Source organism: Salvelinus sp. IW2-2015, linkage group LG3, assembly GCF_002910315.2.
Source record: "Salvelinus sp. IW2-2015 linkage group LG3, ASM291031v2, whole genome shotgun sequence".
In the NCBI taxonomy this organism is placed as follows: domain Eukaryota; kingdom Metazoa; phylum Chordata; class Actinopteri; order Salmoniformes; family Salmonidae; genus Salvelinus; species Salvelinus sp. IW2-2015.
The window spans coordinates 29,226,657-29,248,567 of record NC_036840.1 but is presented as its reverse complement, the minus strand read 5'-3'; the positions used below and the strand labels follow the sequence as shown (position 1 = coordinate 29,248,567).

Here is a 21,911-nt window from a genome sequence, read left to right as displayed (position 1 = left end):
ATATACTGTATATGTATATATACATATATTATTATATATATTTTTTAATTATTATTTATTTTTGATATATTATTATATTTAATTTTTTTTACATTTTAAAGTCTGTCACATCTGTGAATGTGGAATGTGTTTTGTTGGTTGATTGAAAAACAAGAAAACGTAATAAAACTTTAAATTATTAAATGCCCTTTTAAACGTATGGACACCAGTCCTCAAGTCGTCGGGAACTCAAGTTTGACTTCCATCAACGGGCTTTTGTATTGGGGGAGAGAAGGGCGTGTTTCATAGTTCTCAATCAATATCTTGGCGTGGCCAGTGAGTGAGCATAGTTTACTTATAGAAATAATTCTCTCATTTAGAGGCTACAATTACATTTCATCTTTTCGCTAATTGTTTCATATTTAAACATTTAAATTGCACAACAATTCCAGGTGAATCTGATGACTAGAATGTGTAGACTTTCCAAGATACAATTTATGTCGTCCTACCATCAGATATAATGTCCCAGACACCAACTGATCTGATGACACAAGCCTAAGATCACCATGCGCAATGCCAAGCATCGGCTGGAGTGGTGTAAAGCTCACCGCCATTGGACTATGGAGCAGTGGAAACAAGTTCTCTGGAATGATGAATCACGCTACCTGCCCAAATGCATATTGCCAACTGTAAAGTTTGGTGGAGGAGGAATAATGATCTGGGGCTGTTTTTCATGGTTCTGGCTAGGCCCCTTAGTTCCAGTGAAGGGAAATATTAACGCTACAGCATACAATGACATTCCAGACGATTCTGTGGGGAAGGCCCTTTCCTGTTTCAGCATGACAATGCCCCCGTGCACAAAGCGAGGTCCATACAGAAAGTGTTTGTTGAGATCGGTGTGGAAGAACTTGACTGGCCTGCATAGAGCCCTGACATCAACACCATCGAACACCTTTGGGATGAATTGGAACGCCGATTGCGAGCCAGGCCTAATCGCCCAACCTCACAAATGCTCTTCTGGTTGAATGGGAGCAAATCCCCACAGAAATGTTCCAACATCTAGTAGAAAGCCTTCCCAGAAGAGTGGAGGCTTTTATAGCAGCAAAGGGGGGACCAACTACATATTAATGCCCATGATTTTGGAATAAGATGTTCGACAGGCAGGTGTCCACTTACTTTAGTTAATGTAGTGTACTTTGCTTTCTCTTTTGAAAATATAATTTGGTGAATCATCTGTGACTCCGTCACTTGTAAGTTTCAGTGAATTATTTTTGGTAGCATTTCTATGTTGAAGATTAAAAATATAATATGATGCATTTTTCCTCATATTCCGTCCAGTTTGCTTTATTTTTTATAATATATTACACTTGATCTTTCTTGAATAAATCCCTCCAGTTCTTTTAGTTTTTCCTCTAACTTATTCTGTGCCTCTATGGTACAGTTTTTATTGCTATCTATCTGTATTGTTAGTCCCTCTATTTTCTTTGTTAATATGAAGTCTTGAACTAAATTGCTTTTGATTTAAAGAGGTGTATTGAATTGCATGACCTCTAAAGGCACATTTAAAAGTGTCCCATACAATATGGGGATCTTCTGTACCTATGTTGTATAGGAAAAAGTCAGTTACAAATGATTCTGTCCTGGTTAAAAACAAGTTGTCATCCAATAGGCTTTGATAAAATGTCCAATATCCTCACTCGGGTGGAAATTCTGTAAGAGTAATGTATATGCCAATTATTTTGTCCGACCACATTCTGTCCCCTATCAACACTTTTTAAACTTTTGGTGCCAGTGAGAATGACATACGAAAGTAGTCAAGACGACTAGCTTGTCAGGATATTTAAGCCTCCATATATCCACTATTTCCAATATATTCATGATGTCCTTAAGTGCATGAGGGTGATAGTTTGTAATGTGAGTTCCTTTACAAGCCATTGAGGTATTTAAAACCATATTATAATCTGCCACCATAATAATAGAATCTTGTATTGCTTGTAGGCATGATAAATTATTATATACATTTTCAAAGAAGCATGGATCATCATTATTTGGACCCTACAGATCAGTGGTTCCCAACCTTTTTTGGTTACTGTACCACCAAATATATTTTGCTCTGCCTGGAGTATCCCTGAAGTACACCTTAATGTACATTTTACCAGTAAGCCTATTGTCCCATGAGTCTTCTCAAGTACCCCCTGTGTATAGACCAAGTACCCCCAGGGGTCCTAGTAGCCCTGGTTGGGAAACACTGGTCTAGATTAATGAGCCAAATCTGTTTATGGTCCAATAACATATTTAAAAGAATCCATCTACCTTGCAGATCTGTTTGGACAATTTGTACATTCGTATAGAAATGATTGTTAATTAATATCAACGCCTCTGAGTTTCTTTGCCCATGGGAGAAGTATATTTTGCCCCCCCCTCCAGTCATTTTTCCACACAACTTAATCTAAAATTGTTGAATGAGTTTCCTGTAAACGATATATATTATAGTCTTTCTCTTTTAGCCAGGTAAATACTGATTGTTTTTTCTTAGTATCTGCTAAGCCGTTACAATTATAACTGGCTATACTTATTTCACAATTTTTACAATAATCAGATACAAGTTTCAATTCTATTTATCCGAATATATGTTTATAATCTTAACATTAAAAAGTACCATAATGATTGCGTGTTCTTATAGCTGTACCATGATATTTTTTACTGCTACTGAGTAAACCTCCAATTGTTCTCCACTATTCCACCCGCTAAAACTGCCCCCCACCCCAAGTTTGTTTGTCGTCCTAGTGACTGGCAGACCACCCCGTCCACCTGGATCCTAGGGCCTGTGAGAGTTTGGGACCCATCCTTTTAAAAAGAGCACACAGTACCACAGTGCCAGTACCCCCTGCATATAGCCTCGCTACTGTTGTTTTATTGTTGCTCCTTCATTTATAATTTTTTTTTAACTATTGTTTATTTTTGTCAATACTTTAAGACTTTTTTTTTTCTTAACTGCATTGTTGGTTAAGGGTTTGTTAGTAAGTTTTGTAAGTTTGTAAGTACGGTCTATACCTTTTGTTTTCAGCGAATGTGCCAAATACGATTTGATTTGATCTACAGAACAGAAGCAGATTAACAGNTTTGTAAGTTTGTAAGTACGGTCTATACCTTTTGTTTTCAGCGAATGTGCCAAATACGATTTGATTTGATCTACAGAACAGAAGCAGATTAACAGCCAAAAGCATTTCCAACGCCCTCACTTTGATTGTATTGTATAATGTTATTTAATATATATTATCACATTTTGCATATCTTAATTTATTTRCACAATTTACGAATAATATGCGTAATAATGTCGGCACTTCATACAAAGGATTGTTACCTATAAATAGGACTGCCATTACAATTGTTTGGGGCGGGGGGCAAGCAATTATTATTTTGGGAAACAATTTTTGTGATTCATCCTATATTCATCCCATCTAACTTCATTACCCCTTAGCAACAGATGTGGGATACATACACACACTCTCCCTACCCTTCCCCCACAAACAACCTCAAGCTCAGGTGTTCAACAGTTGTTCCATCCCCGAGCACAACCCAAGAGTAGACTTGATGTGCGAATGCATATACAGTTGTATCTGTTTAAGAAGGCATGCAAAATGGAGCTTAATAATCAATGTCCTAGCTCATGGAGCTCAGATACACCCCTTTCCCCTGAAACACACACACACGCTGGTCCCCCGTTGTGACCATTTTCCCAAGCATCTCTGAGCAGTCAGACTTTTCGATTATTTTGTGCCGCCAGGGCCACAATAATTTGCCCCCTCTCTGATTGTTCAAGTGTGACCCCTTCCCCATGGTTTAGCACTGCCACTACCTGCTTGGGGGTCCACCGGAATTCCCAGCATCTAGGTACAAGGTCGTCAATTTTCTCATTAGTAGCTTTGAGAAATTCCTTGTATATTATGCTCAACCATCTGGGGGCTTTGGTTTTGTTGGACCAACCCTGCCAGGCTCTTGAAGGGGCAGTGCTACTTAGCTTTCTGTCTTGGCTGCGTATAGGCTGCTTGCAGTAGGCCTATGAAACAGATATGGATTTCTCCTTACTGTGTGGGTCGCTCAGGTGGGTGTCTAGGGTAAAGGGTTTGGGACCGTTCCATCAGGATTGGACAATAAATAAATAGACTATTTGTAATTTTAAAATGTATATCCCATATCTGCACAAAATTGAAAACACTGTCACAACTCCTGCTTGCAGACACATGGGCTCTGGCATTTGTAACCAACTCACCACACTTTTCTCATCACACATATACACCCGCACATACCCACATACTGTGCCTTCTATGTCCACTGTATGCTGTGTTTTTATCTCTACCGTGTTGATTCCTACCTAATTTTGGGCTTTTGAGTACTTTTGTTTTCCAGTTCCTTATATTTGAAGATGCATTATTTAAATAATTGTCTGTTTTGAAATTAATTTGATTGGATGTGAAAAGTAACGTCTATCTGTGGGTAGACTTGCCAAATTACTCAAATGGGAGGCAGACGGCTCCAGACCAAAKATAATATAATTGTGCTTGGAAATCTACTTTCCTCAAGAATATGGGATTTTCACAAAATCGCAAATATCATGCCATTGATATGCTGTTATAACATTTGCTTGTCTCTAGTCACGTTGAATACTAAAAAGGTGAAAACATAGTTAAGGTTTTCGGAATTGTGTTTACCATGTCGTGTTTAAGCACAGATTCTATGCTGCCTCGTGGAGAACAATGCTTGAACCTGGGCCCATTGCAGATTRAAACAGGCGGCCATGTTTGTTTTGTTTGTGTGTGTGAATCTAGTATTCAGGATCTGGGGCCTGCTGGCATCACCCCCATCTGTTTATTTGCATGCTCTAACAATCTGTCCAGACTGCAAAGCTGTTCGCCGTGCAGCACAGAGCCTCATTATTGAATAGCGAGGAAAAGACTTAAGCCAAGGCAAAAAGGCCATTGATTGTATAAAAAACGAGCAGCAAGCTYTATAGACCCAAAATAAATGTTGGTTCAAAAACAAATGCCAGTTTCTTTTGGTTCTAAAAAAACCACAATCTATATTTTCGGTTGAAATGTCTGCGACGTGTTGCCTCCTTGTGTTTCCTGAACAGGCGCCCGTCTCCAAACAACCATTCCAATGTGTCGACTATCACAGCCCTCCTTACATATGGGACGGGAAAGTCTTGCTGAAGCCACTTTCTCCTCCTCTGGAGGAAAGCTGTGATTCACTTATAGATTGACGAATTTGGTCAAGCAGCAGACAACAGCACTATTGCTCAAGTGGGCAGAGCACTAGCAAATTGTGCAAGGCCATTCCTGTTTCTTTAAAATTGAAGGGTATAAGTACTCCCCAATAAACTGAATCCATGCTAGCGGTAAGTCTCCTCCTGGAGAAGTGTTTTTAGCCAAAAGTTACTGATGCGCTATGAGCTTCTAAATAACATTGCTGAAGTTAAGGTCATGTTGACATGACATCTACATTTGAAGAGCAGTATAGCACATTTGAGATATGAAWATAGAGACTGACAAAATGCCTGAGCTAGGATATAGCCTTTTGTTCACCCTTCCTGATTGTAAAGAGAACATAATGCTCTCTTTTGGGAATTTGTCTCAGATGGCAATGACTTAACATCAAATTCCCAACTCTACTTTACTGATTTACAATACAATGAAAACATGGATGGATGGGGTGTTCTTTTACAAGCAAAAGGCACAATTAAAATGCTTTTAAAGAATGAGCATGGCTTAAACATTGTAATGAATTCAAATTTGTGTATAAATGTAGCTAATTGCAATACTCTATCTATAAATGTAGCTAGTAGTCCAGGGCATTGCTCAACTAGAAGGATGGATATATATTTCTCGATAATGGCTTAAAAGCATATTAGTGTTAGGAAAACCTTTAGGTCGACTCAAGCAATTTTGACCTTGCACATGTGCACTGATGACTTTGTGGAGATTYCTTCCTTAAGTTGCAAGGATCTAGCTACAGTGCCTTGCAAAAGTATTCATCCCCCTTGGCATTTTTTTCTATTTTGTTGCATTACAACCTGTAATTTCAAATGGATTTTTATTTGGATTTCATGCAATGGACATACACAAAATAGTCCAAATTGGTGAAGTGAAATGAAAAAAAAAACTTGTTTAAAAAATAAATAAAAAAACAGAAAAGTGGTGCYTGCATATGTATTCACCCCCTTTGCTATGAAACCCCTAAATAAGTCAGAAGTCACATAATCGGTTAAATAAAGTCCACCTGTGTGRAATCTAAGTGTCACATGATCTCAGTATATATATACCTGTTCTGAAAAGCCCCAGAGTCTGCAACACCGTTAAGCAAGGGGCACCACCAAGCAAGCGGCACCATGAAGACCAAGGAGCTCTCCAAACAGGTCAGGGACAAAGTTGTGGAGAAGTACAGATCAGGGTTGGGTTATAAAAACATATCAGAYACTTTGAACATCCCACGGAGCACCATTAAATCCATTATAAAAAATGGAAAGAATATGGCACTACAACAAACCTGCCAAGAGAGGGCCGCCCTCCAAAACTCACAGACTAGACAAGMAGGGCTTTAATCAGAGAGGCACCAGAGAKCAAAGATAACCCTGAAGGAGCTGCAAAGCTCCACAGCAGAGATTGGAGTATCTGTCCATAGGACCACTTTAAGCCGTACACTCCACAGAGCTGGGRTTTACAGAAGWGTGGCSAGAAAAAAGCCATTGCTTAAAGAAATATATAAGCAAACACGTTTGGTTTTTGCCAAAAGGCATGTGGGAGACTCCCCAAACATATGGAAGAAGGTACTCTGGTCATATGAGACTAAAATTGAGCTTTTTGGCCATCAAGGAAAATGCCATGTCTGGTGCAAACCCAACACCTCTCATCACCCCGAGAACACCATCCGCACAGTGAAGCATGGGGGTGGCAGCATCATGCTGTGGGGATGTTTGCCATCGGCAGGGACTGGGAAACTGGTCAGAATTGAAGWAGTGATGGATGGTGCTAAATACAGGGAAATCCTTGAGGGAAACCTGTTTCAGTCTTCCAGAGATTTYAGACTGGGATGGAGGTTCACCTTCCAGCAGGACAATGACCCTAAGKATACTGCTAAAGCAACACTCAAGTGGTTTAAGGGGAAACGTTTAAATGTCTTGGAATGGCCTAGTCAAAGCCCAGACCTCAATCCAATTGAGAATCTGTGGTATGACTTAAAGATTGCTGTACACCAGCGGAACCCTTCCAACTTGAAGGAGCTGGAGCAGTTTTGCCTTGAAGAATGGGCAAAAATCCCAATGGCTAGATGTGCCAAGCTTATGGAGACARACCCCAAGAMACTTGCAGCTATAATTGCTGCAAAAGGTGGCTCTACAAAGTATTGACTTTGGAGGGGTTAAAAGTWATGCACGCTTAAGTTTTCAGTTTTTTGTCTTATTTCTTGTTTGTTTCACAAGAAAAAATATTTAGRATCTTCAAAGTGGTAGGCATGTTGTGTAAATCAAATGATACAAACCACCCAAAAATACATTTTAATTCCCTGGTTGTAAGGCAACAAAATAGGYAAAATGCCAAGGGGGGTGAATACTTTCGCAAGCCACTGTAGGTGGATTTGATTGATGTGTCTTTCAATTGCACATACTGAGGCCTTAAAGGATATACYCGCATGACTGTAAATTGCTTTTGATAAAAGCGTTTGCTAAATGGCATATATAAGGATCTGAGTCTGAGACACTTTATCTATTATCGTTCCATTTTACTATGTAGTCTTAATTTATGCACTTCAGCAGTCAAGACATGCAAGCTCAGATAGTCTGGGATGTGATGTAGTCCATAGACTACATCCACATGTAGTCCACATGTCCCTCAGCATGTAGGCTATTTTTTCTTCTTAGCTCTGTGATATTGGAGCTGACACCCAACAGCAAGGCCTTTGCACGKGCTTCAACTAGAGGTCTTCACGGGTCCTGGTGGACCAGATATACCTGAGACCCGACCTGTTAGGGTACGGGTCGGGTCTACGTAGAGTTGTCCTCGCGTCCTATCGTGTTTCGGGTCTGATTGTCCTCTGGTCTGTTCGGGTTGGGGTCTAACTTTTTGGACCCATGAAGACCTCTAGCTTCAGCCCAGTGGTCCACAAGCAGCATGGGAAAGGCAGTAGAGATGAAAGATCGACCTTGACGAAGGGGTTTCATTCACTGACTAATCAATGGAGAGATGATCAAGGAAACGCACTGTAGATGCAATTGTATTGTTACACAGCTCAGTTTAAAAATGGGAGGACGAGACATTGATCCCAACAGTCCGTTTGGTCAAACGGTGTGAAACCAGGCAAGTGTAACAATCGGCCATTGGATTTTTGTTCGTCCAGTGAGCTTTCAAGGACGTGTAAACAAAACACCTGGGACAGGATATCGAGTTTGACACATTTACTATTTACATTATGCCTCAGTGAAGCTTTAGATGCTTGATTTGTAGTCAATGTTGTCAGCCTCTGTCTTTCGAGCCTTGGGCAGCGCTCCTACTCATTAATGAATACACACCTGCACCGAAACAATTGTGTCTTATCATCAGCATACAAATGTAAACAGTGCTTTAGTAACTTACATTATATTCAGTCAGAGGCTTAAAAATAGGACATGCAGTACAATTACGATTATAATATTTCGACTTTTCCAGAAGGATTTCTGATAGTCCCTAACCTTTGTAACCAAATTATGAATATGTCTGTTTAATAAAACAAGCCCGACGGTGTGGTTCTGCCGACTGTGCTTCTCTCCCACTGCCTCACTGGGTTTAAAAATAGACGCCCGACACAGCCAGACGCAAACGGCTCATAAGAGTTTACCCGCGACAGTGACTGACAGCAGCGTGCCACCAGAGCCTGGCGATGTGACAGCTGATGAGACAAGCCCCCTGATATGGTAATCCAGAGATCACCCCCCCCCCCCGTGTGGCCCGTTGGAGTTCGTCCACACCGATCTCAACAAACCATTTCTGTATGGACCTCCCTTTGTGCACTGGGGCGTTGTCATGCTTAATCAAGAAAGGRCCTTCTCCAAACTGTTACCACAAAGTTAGAAGCACAGAATCATATAGAATGTTATTGTATGCTGTAGCGTTAAGATTTCCATTCACTGGAACTAAGGGGCCTAGCCTGAACCATGAAAAACAATCCCCAGACCATTATTCCTCCACCACCGAACTTTACAGTTGGAACTATGCATTTGGGCAGGTAGCGTTCTCCTGGCATCCGCCAAACCCAGATTCGTCCGTCAGACTGCCAGATGGTGAAGCGTGATTCATCATTCCAAAGAACGCCTTTCCACTGCTCTAGAGTCCAATGGCGGCGAGCTTCACACCACTCCAGCCAACGCCTGGCATTGRGCATGGTGATCTTAGGCTGCTCGGCCGTAGAAACCCATTTCATGACGCTCCCGACGAACAGTTATCGTGCTAACGTTGCTACCAGAGGTAGTTTGGACCTCGGTAGTGAGTGTTGCAACCGAGGACAGACGATTTTTACACGCTATGCGCTGAAGCGCATAGCGTGTAAAAAGCGGTCCCTTTCTGTGATCTTGTGTGGCCTATCACTTTGCTGTTGAGCCATTGTTGCTCCTAGACGTTTCCACTTCCCAATAACAGCACTTACAGTTGACCGGGGTAGCTCTAGCAGGACATACATTTGACGAACTGACTTGTTGGAAAGGTGGCATCCTATGACGTTGCCACGTTGAAAGTCACTGAGCTCTTCAGTAAGGCCATTCTACTGCCAGTGTTTGTCTATGGCGATTGCATGGCTGTGTGCTCGATTTTATACACCTGTCAGCAGCAGATGTGGCTGAAATAGGCTGAAATGTCCACATACTTTTATATAGTGTGATATAGTAGGGACAGAGGATATTATTGAGACTGTGTCTTGCATCAAAATAACATTACTAGTGCAAATGTTACAGCTCACTATTAGTTTGTGGAACTAACCATCTATCCTGAGCTCAACCAACTTGATTGTTACATTTATACTAATAATACATATAAAGAAACAATGTGAGGGGCGCAGTCATGTTAAGTTGTCACTTAATCAATTAGGCTAAAACCTACAATGGCATTCCAATTACAGACCACTTGCTTSGTCATAGCAACAAGTGACATTGTGTGCTGTACTGATTTTGTGACTGTGATGGTTGAAAGAGTTTTCACTTAGTTTTCACTCGGCAGTGATTCACTAATCACCATGGCAGCACCACTCACCGCCCTTTACTATCCTTTTACGATATTGTCATCATGGTAGCATGATGGCAAGCTAGTGTCATCATTTGAAGACATCGGTATAGTATTTGTTTTCTATCAAATACTTCAACCGTAAGATTTAGCTTGCCTGGACTGCCAGATTCCATTGCTTGTGTGTGTATCGTATTGTTTCTTAAGGGAAAKCCCATATGTATATAAAGACCAACCTCATCGACACTGCCAGGCCCAGTCAAACGTGATAACCTGGAGTGTTTTTACTAGGAAGCAAACTGAACGAAACTTTTATCCAACAGTAACTCGTTTCCMTTGCAAAAATATTTTAGTTGGAATAGATTTTGCTACGGTTTGCGCCATTGAATACACCTCCATGAAAAGCGAAAACATTCTTGTTGTGCAGAAAGGTGGGTTGATGCACAAAWCTGGATGCAAACCACAACTGCACATGGGCATAGGTAGTTATAAGATCTGCCTCAGGAGGGAGACATTTTCACCTTGTATGTGTGTTTCAATGTACCATTCGATAGAATTTTTTCAAGCTTTTGGATCAGCTTTAAAACAAATTACCGCGTTTTAATGAGTATTCAACTCATGGAACAGTTGTTTTTCAAAACTGACATTGGTTACCGAAAATGAAATAGATATAAGCATTACATTTTGCTTATGATTTAGCCTAGTTTCAGCGTATTTGTCCGTTTTATTCAWATTAAAGTTCTCCCCTTCACCGGTTTGAAATGCTGAATGATTTAACTGGGTATAGCTGAATAGAGACCAAAGACGGATGTTATACAAACTCTACAATTTATTATAATTTTTGTAATGTCTTGGAATATCAGACGTGGAGTGGCAGGCGTATTGCCACTAAAGGGAGCGCTACATTGAATTATGCCTGACTAGGCAGTCTTTCCACAGACATTTAGTTATACAGGATCATTCATCACGGTGCAAGTGGGAGCCACATTAAGTTAATGGGATGTTCTACTTTCGTATGCACTCGTGTAATTTGTTTAATGTTGTTTACATACACCTTTTTATAATAGAGATGGGAGTCTCTGTTAGTAAAAAAAAAATGTAACAAAATAATATCAAAGTCATGTATGCTGGTATGTAGCAGATGACATGCACAGCATGTTGTATGCAGCTAAGTGCTTCACCTCTGGCTGTTGTAATTAGTTTAATGTCACAAGGAAAACCATTCTGTATCAGAGAAGTTAGAGCAGAGACTATTTGATAGACAACATACTCACCTGGTGTGTGTGTGCACAGTTAGGCTATGGGCCAGACTACGCAATTTGATTGCCCCTCGGCTGATAATAAAGATAATTGCCTCTATCCCAAATTGGACCAAGTTAAAAAAAGGACAATGTAAAAGAACCGATCTAAACTTTCACTTTGAGCTCCTGCATTTCAAACCGTACATAGAGCTTTTGAATTTCTCCTTGAGATATTTTTCAGAAGTAGTAAGTCTCTGCAAAGTCATCCCTTTACAACAAGTCAACCTGGCTTTTGAAGCTGACTTTTAATGGCTTTGTTTAATGGAGTCGGCTCCACATTTTAAAATAACCCTTMTAGAACAGGTCATGGGCCATACCAGACTTTGAAAGATATATATTGCCTCCTACTCTATCTCACATCTTTAAAATCATTAATCCTGTCTTCTTCACATTCCTGCAAACTAGGGGTTGTTTAAATATTTAATTTGCCGTCTTGCTTGTGCTCATAATTTTGCCATCACCACTTAAAAAGCTATTCATAAATGTCAGAGATAGTACTAACAAACCATGTCCGTGTATCTTGTCATAAGCYATAACAACATACAGTAATTTACGGATCTGTTGTTTACATGATGATTAATGATCAGGAGGGGGTAATTCATTGACTTAGTAACCATTGGCTCTCCCAATGTTGGAAATGTGTGGTGTATGCTGGTATGTAGCAGATGACATGCACAGCATGTTGTATMCAGCTAAGTGCTTCACCTCTGGCTGTTGTAATTAGTTTAATGTTTTCAACCCCCTTTCCCCCCAAAATGTGTGCTGAATGTGTAATTTCAACACTTTTACCATCACAAGAACTATCTGCAAAATGTCCATCCTCTTCAGCGGTGAACCTTTAGCACACTGTTTATTGATGAATGTGCTTTAAAATGACTTTTGAGTTTGAGTGTTTTTTACATTTATTTCCCTGCGCACCGGTCGGAAATCAGTCATCTAACTTCTATAGTAGCTATCGCCTTAGTTTTTTATTATCTACAGACAGTCATTGTGTAGTCACTGTGTATTTCTCTTGGACGCTCAACGAGATACTCAATGTGATCTGTTTTCCCCGCTTGTCTGCTGCCAAAGATATCTGATCCATTTTGCAAATCGGCACAGATGGCCCCTGATAACACTCTGCCGGCATCAACCGCTTTACGACAAGGGATTTCTCCACACAATTAACTGAATTATACGAGGAMGAAATATATAGTGGTAGAACATTATTAAAACCAAACAGATAAGGGCCTCCCAAGGACTACAAGCGGTCTAAGGCATCGCAGTGCTTGAGGCGTCGCTACAGTCCCAGGCTGTGTCACAGCCGGCCGTGACCGGGAGCCCAATCAGGTGGTGCACAATTGGCTCATCGTCGTCCGGGTCAGGGGAGGGTTTGGCCGGCCGAGATTTCCTTGTCCCATTGCGCTCTAGCGAGTTCTTGTGGTAGGCCGGGTGACTTTGGTCAGCAATTGGACGGTGTTTCGGAGGATGCATGGCTCTCGACTTTCACCTCTCTCAAGTCCGTAGGGGAGTTGCAGCGATGGGACAAGACTGTAACTACCAATTGTATATTACGAAATTGGGGAGAAAATGGGTTAAAAAAAGTGTATATATATATATATACTGTATATATAGATATATAGATATATTCCCTTTGGGGATTGCTGCATCCATTGGGATATGAAATGATACAAGAATGAAGGTTCATGTTTACTTCTAAAATTAATTCTCGATTCAACCCATTTAGATACAATAATCTGATAGGATTGATTACAATATGACCGGTAATTAAAGTACGAATACTTTATATTGGCCCTACTGTAGGCCTAAATGTTTTTGGAAATTATGAAATCAATTATCTGCCCATCCCTGGGCTGGACGTAATACCCACCGTTTGTAGACACTTCTTGGCGTGTGCATCATATCCATGTTAGACATCTGCACAGCATTACCCAGCCATTCGCACCCGACCGTTATGCATGCCTTCTTGAAAGCAGCTAGCCATTTAGATCTTAACCACAAAAACCCCTGGAGACTCTGAAGAGTTTTACAGTGATCAACATCATCAACACAACCAGTGGATATTTTCTTCCTCGACATTCTCGGCAAACAGATCCATTATACATTACTATTAGTGATGGGGAGAGAACGATAGTTACATATCAGGGTATTTTGATAATATCACAATATAATTTTTTGCGCTAGTTAGCTGTACCTGCACCAAAATTCCAGTAATTTTCCTTCATAGCTTGTTCTCCATCTTCTTTTTAAATATGGGAGCCAATTTGTTTTCAGCACTTTTATTTCCATGACTGATCAAAACTCGTTTCCTCATGGCTCTCTATTGTCCCTCTGCAGCAGACATATGGTGAGGAATATGTTTGGAACATCGAATCGCAATGCGTATAGAATTGTGAGAATCGCAATACATATTGTAGCGGCACCTAAGTGTAACTAGACGCTTTGACCTTTTTAGAGACCAGACCTCATTGACAGTTGGTCAATAGGACAAACCATGAGGATTGACAACCTTTCCTTGCTTCTGACTCTACCCCTGACTTGAACCAAGGACACTAAGATTGAACACAGATGACACACATTATACCTTTCCTATTTCTTCGCCATGTTCATGATCCCTTCAAGCGATAATTGCCTGAAGGGATTTCAGGATTTGCCCACCAAATCCTGTGTTTGGACAGACGGTAGCGGGCGCTCACTCGCTATGTCCACTTTCCGCGCTGTTTTTCAGCAACCTCATATTCTTCAGCAAGCTTTTTTGTGGTACCTTGCCATTGACGGACGGTAGCCTAGCCTATACTGTAAATCAGAAGGACAAAGCTAGTCCTTCATGTGAAGAGCTTGCCCTCTGTCTTCCATGCAGGATGTCCACAGTAAGGCTTTTGGAACATGTTAACACCCAGGCTAAGACGGATGGCACAGTGGTCAACGTTATCTGCAGCAGCATGCTGTKCTGACTTCAAACCCCTGGCTTTTGTGTGACTGTCCACCTGCAGACAATGCCATTGACTGGCCATTCACTGCCTGTCRAGCCGGCAGCAATTGGGTGTACAACTGATTGGACCCATTGTCCACCAATATCTGTCAWTAGAGCCATGAGGGTTAACAGCCAATAGCAACTCACTGTGTAAATGGTCCAATTAATATCATACCAGTATGTGATGCATGCTATCATTTTAGCTATAGCAGGCTATGTGTTCATTTTGTATTGATACACATATATCAAATATGGCTAAGATGGCATGAAGGGAGTTGAGCACTAACGTGTGATGGCATGCAGCAAGCCCAGGGCACCCTGGCAACTTGGGTGTTGTGAAAATAAATCACTGTCACTCGTTTGAGATGAACAATTCTCACAAAAAGCCCTGGGGCTTGATGGCAATAAAAATTAAGGAGGCATATGTAGCCCATTAGTGTGAGCGATAAGCCTATTGTCAAACCTAAGGGGTCTCGTGTCCTTTTGATGTAGGCATGCGGCATCTGTAGGTGTTTACTTGTGTGTATGTGACATTCTCCTTTGTGTGTCTGCGCGTGTGTCTGCAAGATCCAAAGAGGCCACTAATAAATGTCTCTGCATCGTAAGAGTTCCTCCACCATTCATTTTGAATGTGCTCCCAAAAAACAACCTAAACACCAAAGCCGTATTGCATGCCTGAGCTGACCGCTTCAGGTTTTCGCTAATCTGAGAACACGCAGATGAACTCGTTTTTGCCTGTCCGCCGATCGTCATCGTTTTGATTGAGGATGGCTCCTGTCTCCTCTTGGTCTTGTAGATTCACYGCAGCTCAATGTCTACTCTGGGCTACCTGGCTAGTAGCTAGGCATGCATGGTGGGAAACTAATAAACAAGGAATGGGGTTACAACAGCAGTGTTCAACAACAGAAAATGTAATTAATTTCTCCCCAGTGGTGTTCATGTGTGTGATTTATCATTCTGGAATCATCTTTGTCTTGAGTTTTGGCATTAAAACCTCAGTTACTCTAAACGTTAAAGTTCTGCTGCAAAGACATTTGCCCATTGACAAAGACAATCCCACTGGGGTATGGTGCTTATTCATCGATTGCTGGCTTTCCATGATGCTACTTAATGATTTAATTCTGTCGTTGCTATTGCCTGTGCAAAAGGAGCTCCAMCTTCCAGACAGACACACACTGTTGATGTAGTGGACTTTGACTTCTTCCTCTTCCTCCATGGCCCGGCCTCCAGACTCCTGGTGATAACATCCCCCCCAGCGAATATGGCAGGCTGGAGGGCAGCGAGACAAAGCCATGAGASAGAAAATATGTAATCTGTTCCAAAAATCTCTCTCTCAGCCTGCCTGGCCTGCTATGTAAGACAGKGAAACAAAAGCTTCGGGTTTGTCAGTGGCACATCGTGCTCCATGATAAGGAATCAGTCTCGGAATGGGGACTGATTGCTCGATGCGAGGAGACTGATTCCTCGATGCGGCCCGAATGACATTTTCTGACACTGGCACCTCAGGACACGTCGGCAGACAGATGTTGTCAGAAAATGGGAACTATATGGGGACTTTCACTGTTTGATTCTATTCCCACAAAAAAAGGTTTGACCAGATTCACACAAATTGCCTGTTCTGTCAGTTGATCATGCCTTCCTTTGGAAAAACAATCAATCAAACATACAGTATCTATTTTATGTTCATCTGTAACTATGATGTATGGAGAACACTTTCTCTCTCTCTCTTCCCATTGGTGTCTGTCTGCCCTCATGTCTTCAATTATTAATCGCTACGGTTACAGCATCCARATGCACTGGAGAGGTTGATTGGTCCATTGGCTCCATGTTTTATTCACCATCCATCTARCTCCATTCTGGGGCTGTAACCTCCACTGAGAAGATCTTGAAGAAATCTGTCTCTCCCCAGCGTTRCAGTGAATTGACACCATGGGCGACTAGAGATGTGTGCTGGTGACTGAATGACTCACTCCTCTATTGTACTGTGGGATTATATGATTCTACCTTTACTGATGAGCTGCCAGACTTCATGTGCTGACATCAGAGGTGTGAGTTTGGTGATGTTGGTGTAGGCTATATCAGTCTATCGRGGGTGTGCGATTATATGCGTAGGTCTACATACACCAACATTTTTAGGTAATTGCAGATGGCTATGCACATGCAGCTTATGTTGCAGACTCGTAATACACARATTATCTCATCTGGTGACTTTATCCTGGTTGTGTTCTCCTTCAGCTTTGGTGGAGCCCTCTAGTGGCCGGAGGTTAAGACGTTGGATGTTACGCTACTACAAAAACAATCATTGTTTTGGTGGTTGTTTGAAAAACTAAAATGTTGGTCTTACCCTATCAAATTATTTAAAAGGAGGATGTGCATCATTCTGTAGACTTGTAATCTACTATTCAATTTGCAGTGCAATATTGCTTTTATTTTGTTCTCGTTGATGTTAGCTTGAAATTTTTGCCGTCAATAAAAAAACACAACATTCCCATCTCCAGTGAGAACCCAGCTATGTTGACCTTTGATAGAGAGCTATATACTACATTTTACACCTGTAACACAGATTATGTGTAGATTAACACCTTCATATGTCCTTAGTATCACTCCAGCAATAACACACATCTGATCTTTGAGATCCCTTACTCCCAGGGGCCTTTTAGAGTGATATTTAGTGACATAGCACTGTGAATGAGACACTTACCAATAAACGATCACAAGACCAGAGGCCATTTTCATTAAATACAGTATGTTGGTGAATTTGTATTTTTTGCACTATGCTAAATTATTCATGCGAGGAGAAGATGWAAATATTGTTTTCATTTGTCCTTGAATTTACATTCTGTGTAAGAGCTGTGTAAACTTGAGCAAAATGTAAATTAAAATGGGTATCGAAGTTTCTTTATGGGGGACTTACAGTACTAGATGTAACAAAGGTGTTATCAGTCAAGCTGTTATCCACTTATTTTTTTGCCTTCGTGTGACTGAACTGTTCATTGAAAGGATGGTTCAGTGGGTGGATGGAGAACAGCTCAGAAGAATTCATAAACCAGTCGGTGGTATTATGAACAGTTCTTTAGCAGCCCAGTAGGTGGTGGTATGATCACTGGCTTTTAGCTTCCCGAGTTAATGCACACCCCTTCCRTCAGTCCCATTTAATATGATAGGGTAATCAATTAGCTTTTTATGCTTTTGGCACAGGTTTCAGATTCAAATGAAGTCTCCTTCCAAGCTGCAGTTCAGTTAGACAAGGGCTTAAATCATTAAAGCTGGAGTCCTTAATTCAAAATCAAATGTTATTTGTCACATGCGCTGAATACAACAGACCTTACAGTGAAATGTTAACTTACACGGCCTTAACAAACAATGCCGTTTTAAGAAAAATAAGTGCAGAGAAAAAAATAGATAATAAAAAATGTAAATAATTAAAGAGCAGCAGTAAAAATAACAGTAGCGAGTCTATATACAGAGGGTACCGGGTACAGAGTCAATGTGCGGGGGGCATCAGTTAGTGGAGGTAATTGAGGTAATATGTACATGTAGGTATAGTTAAAGTGACTATGCATGGATAATAAACAGAGTAGCAGCAGCGTAAAAGAGGGGAGGGGACAATGCAAATAGTCTGGGTAGCCATTTGATTAGCTGTTCAGGAGTCTTATGGCTTAGGGGGTAGAAGCTGGAAGCCTTTTGGACCTAGACTTGGCTCTACGGTACCGCTTGCCGTGCGGTAACAAAGTGATACCCCGTCTCTGTTTTGGTAAAAAAGCTGTGGGATGGGCCTGGAGAAATGTAACCAATCTCAAATTCATAGACAAAGCTATGGATGCAAGATCTGACCATCCAGGAGATCAACATTAGAGTTTAAACCATGTGTTGATGCTATACAGTGTTAGTTAACGTTTACATTGTTTATAAACATTGGCGTTGAACAAGTTTATATTGTGTGTTCTGATGGGTACGACAGTTGAACTAAGCTCACGAGGCATTTATAAGTTATGTCATTCCTTTATAAGTCCCAAAATGTATGTAGCAACTAAGGATTCTAGCTTTATGTTACAATTAGGCACCGAAATGGAAGCTGCTATTAGTATATAGATTGAAGTTTRCACTTTCCTAATTGACTATGTTAATCTGTGGTGTTGTTGTCCCTGTAGCTTTCCATCGCCCTTTCAAATGGACTGTTTCTCATTATTACCATGTGATGTGATCAATTCGTGCTCCCATGGGAAACAATGTATTTATTAGGCCCGGGACAATAACGGRATCGACAATATTTTTTCATGGCAAGAATGTAAACACAAAGTGTTTGTGTGCTATKGCTTGGAAAATAAATAKATGTGACTCTGGATGACAACATAATGATGTTTGTTTCCAACATTAGGGCTGTTTTCCTAAAGAAGTTAAATCCACTTTGTGTTTTGTTTCCTTGTCACGATACTGACGAGTATCGCGGTACTGATTTCGTCCCGYCCCTATTATTTATGTAAATATACAACTGTCCCAGTAGCCAATAGTTGTGCTCTAACCCAATTTAAACCACTACTCCCAGAATGTTGCCTACTTTTCTTCATGCAATAATGCCAGCAAACTGTACTATGTGTTCATATGACTCACTAGCCTAGTGTCCATTGCAGATTGACCTAGTTTGTTGATTGTCCCTTTTGGSGTAATTTAATATTTACACTCAGTGRAGAAAGCATTAGGAACACCTCCCTAATATTGAGATGCAATCCACTTTGCCCTCAGAGCAGCCTCATTTCGTCGGGGCATGGACTCTACAAGGTGTTAAAAGCGTTCCATAGGGATGCTGGCCCATGTTGACTCTAATGATTCCCACAGTTGTGTCAAGTTGGCTGGATGTCCTTTGGGTGATGGACCATTCTTCATACACACAGGGAACTGTTAAGCGTGAAAAACCCAGCAGTGTTGCAGTTCTTGACACACTTAAACCAGTGTGCCTGGCACCTACTACCATACCCCCGTTCACAGGCACTTACATATTTTGTCTTGCCCATTCACCTTCTGAAAGGCACACATACACAATCCATATCTCAAGTCTTAAAAATCCTTCTTTAAATCGGTCTCCTCCCCTTCATTTACACTGATTGAAATGGATTTAATAAGTGGCATCAATAAGGGATCATAGCTTTCACCTGGTCAGTCTATGTCATGGAAAGAGCAGGTGTTCCTAATGTTTTGTACACTCAGTGTACGTACGCAGTGTGTGACGTGTGAGACTGTATCCTTTAGTACCACTGAAAAATAACGGTAGGGTGGTAGAGAATCAAATGACCATAAATGTAATAAGAAACCTTAGCTGCTGGCTTAAGACCCGTAGCAACTACTACAGAATGTACGGTTACAACAAGGATGAGGCGGATGTCCAGGTTAAGGGGAGTTTAATTGAAGAATATGTCCACATTCACACACACATCTGACCACTCATGGTTCAGATAACTGAGAATCATGTCCAGTGAGAACTGACATAAACTATGTGGTCGTTTAGATGCACGCACAATTAAACATCAGACATATATGTACGGGGATTCAGTCCACAGGAGGAAAAGTACAGCAGGAGGGCAAACTGTGGAAGTGCTCATCAGGATGGGGAAAGCACGTTTCTGACCACACAGCGTGCTGGGGTCATAGACTAACTGAAACTGAAGTCCTGGGAATCAAGGCAACTGATGTGGTTGAAGGAGATGTGGTTATAAGTATTTGGCGTGACCTTGACCAATAAGACACTAACAAAAGTGGGGGACCTCTGAATAGGAGGCTAAGCTGCCCGACTAGAACTAACCATAAAGGATGGCTAGAATCAGCTGACTGAAGCTGGCCGTTTGGACTGAAGCTGGCCATTTTAACAACCACAGCTCCTCTCTCTACCTCCCTCCCTCTCGCTCTTTTATTCCCTCCTCTGCCTCTTTCCCGTCTCAGAGAGCGCTACTGTCAGAGGGAACATAGTTAATTCTCTCCTCATCTGTAGCGCTCACATACACACACACTCTCCCTTGACAGAGAGAGATACATAGATAAAGAGTGAAAGAGAAAAAGGCACACTTTAAACACTTCAGGAGCCACGTTATGTTTTTGGCACCCTTACACTATTCTCTTACTTCTTAGCAACTCTGTTTCCTGTATGCCTCTAGCAGACTTTCTGGGACTCTAAGGCAGACGTCTTRTCCTCATCCACCGTTCAGCTTCCATCCCATTTGGGGAGTGAGCAGGCGTGTGGGTAGGCGCGACGGAGGTGGGGTGGGAGCGCGCGACGGAGGTGGAGAGGGCGCGGGGGAACTGGAGCAAAGGGGGCGCAGATCCCGAGCGCGAGGAGGCTGGGTCGGMGGCCGGAGCTGGGGCTGCTTGGTCTGGGCATGGTGGAGGCATGCTGAACGCGTTGTGGGAGACTGAGGGGCTGCAGGCGGTGGGAATCGTGGTGCTGGTGTGTGCCTCGCTCAAGCTGCTGCATCTGCTGGGACTCATCAACTTCTCAGAGGGTAAGAGACAGTGATGAACAGAAACAGAGATAGAAAGGAGAGCGAGACTGAGAGATGGAGAGCGAAGAGAGAGCGAGGGGCTGGGAATAGTTTGGGTGAGTTTGAATTGTAGTATATGCAAGAGTGATCTGTCCATTGGTGGTTCCCCTAACTTGATTATATTCTCTTGTAATTTGCTTGGATAAGTTCCTATATGTAACATGTTTTGTACTGTATTTGTAGTATATTGCTTTGGAAACATTGTCACTCCTTTCTTGCAAATAAGGCTTGAATTTGTAGTTGTGTCTTAGAGAGCAGTTTGTGAAACTGAGACTGGTGTTGCCAGCCAATATATGAACAGGAATGGCAATACAGCACAGAGAGAGAGAGACGGGGTCAACTACTGTGTTAATTGAGGAGTTTCGGGAAGTGACTGAGGGATCGAGAACTCAGAAAGATGAGCTAGGAGGCGTACATGAAGGGAGCGTTAAGCGACACTGCATCAAAGGTAGCTGGGGAAGATATGGGTGCTGGAGGCTTAGGCAACTGAGAGACATTAAATAATCGGCAATTGTGCTTTATATTGGCCTACAGGCCATGTTAGATGTGTGCCACTTTAATTTAAGTCGTTCAGCATTTTAGGTTTCTTAAACCAGTGTTTCTCATCTCTAGTCCTAGAGTAGGGGGGAGTGGGGTAAGTTGAGCCAAAGGGTTAGTTGAGCCACCCCTTGTTTCTAAGAAACCATACACAAAATGTATAATTTAACCAAATATTTAGGAAGAGGTCATCATTTCATGGAGTCTGTGAAGGAAGAAACCAAATTAATGTATTGTGTTAGAGGTTATATGATGCTTGTATCTAAACCAAAGTAGATACTTTTAAGATGGTTTTATATATCAGTTGGGGTCTCTATACACCTCAATATCTTTTTTTTTTTTAGGTCCT

General features: G+C 41.5%; 1 protein-coding gene across 4 annotated transcripts in view; it reads left to right on the top strand.

The window, feature by feature from the left end:
- Positions 1 to 21,911, top strand: part of LOC111954260 (Kv channel-interacting protein 4-like) — a 251,059-nt gene that overhangs the window by 168,020 nt on the left and 61,128 nt on the right. The window contains exon 1 of one of the 4 annotated variants that reach the window (XM_023973842.2): positions 20,820 to 20,986. The exons of the other annotated variants lie outside the window; for them this stretch is intronic. Coding sequence (XP_023829610.1) covers positions 20,875 to 20,986 — 112 coding nt within the window. The 5' untranslated portion in view covers positions 20,820 to 20,874. Of the gene's footprint in view, positions 1 to 20,819; positions 20,987 to 21,911 lie in introns of those variants that run through there. 4 annotated transcript variants of the gene reach the window in all.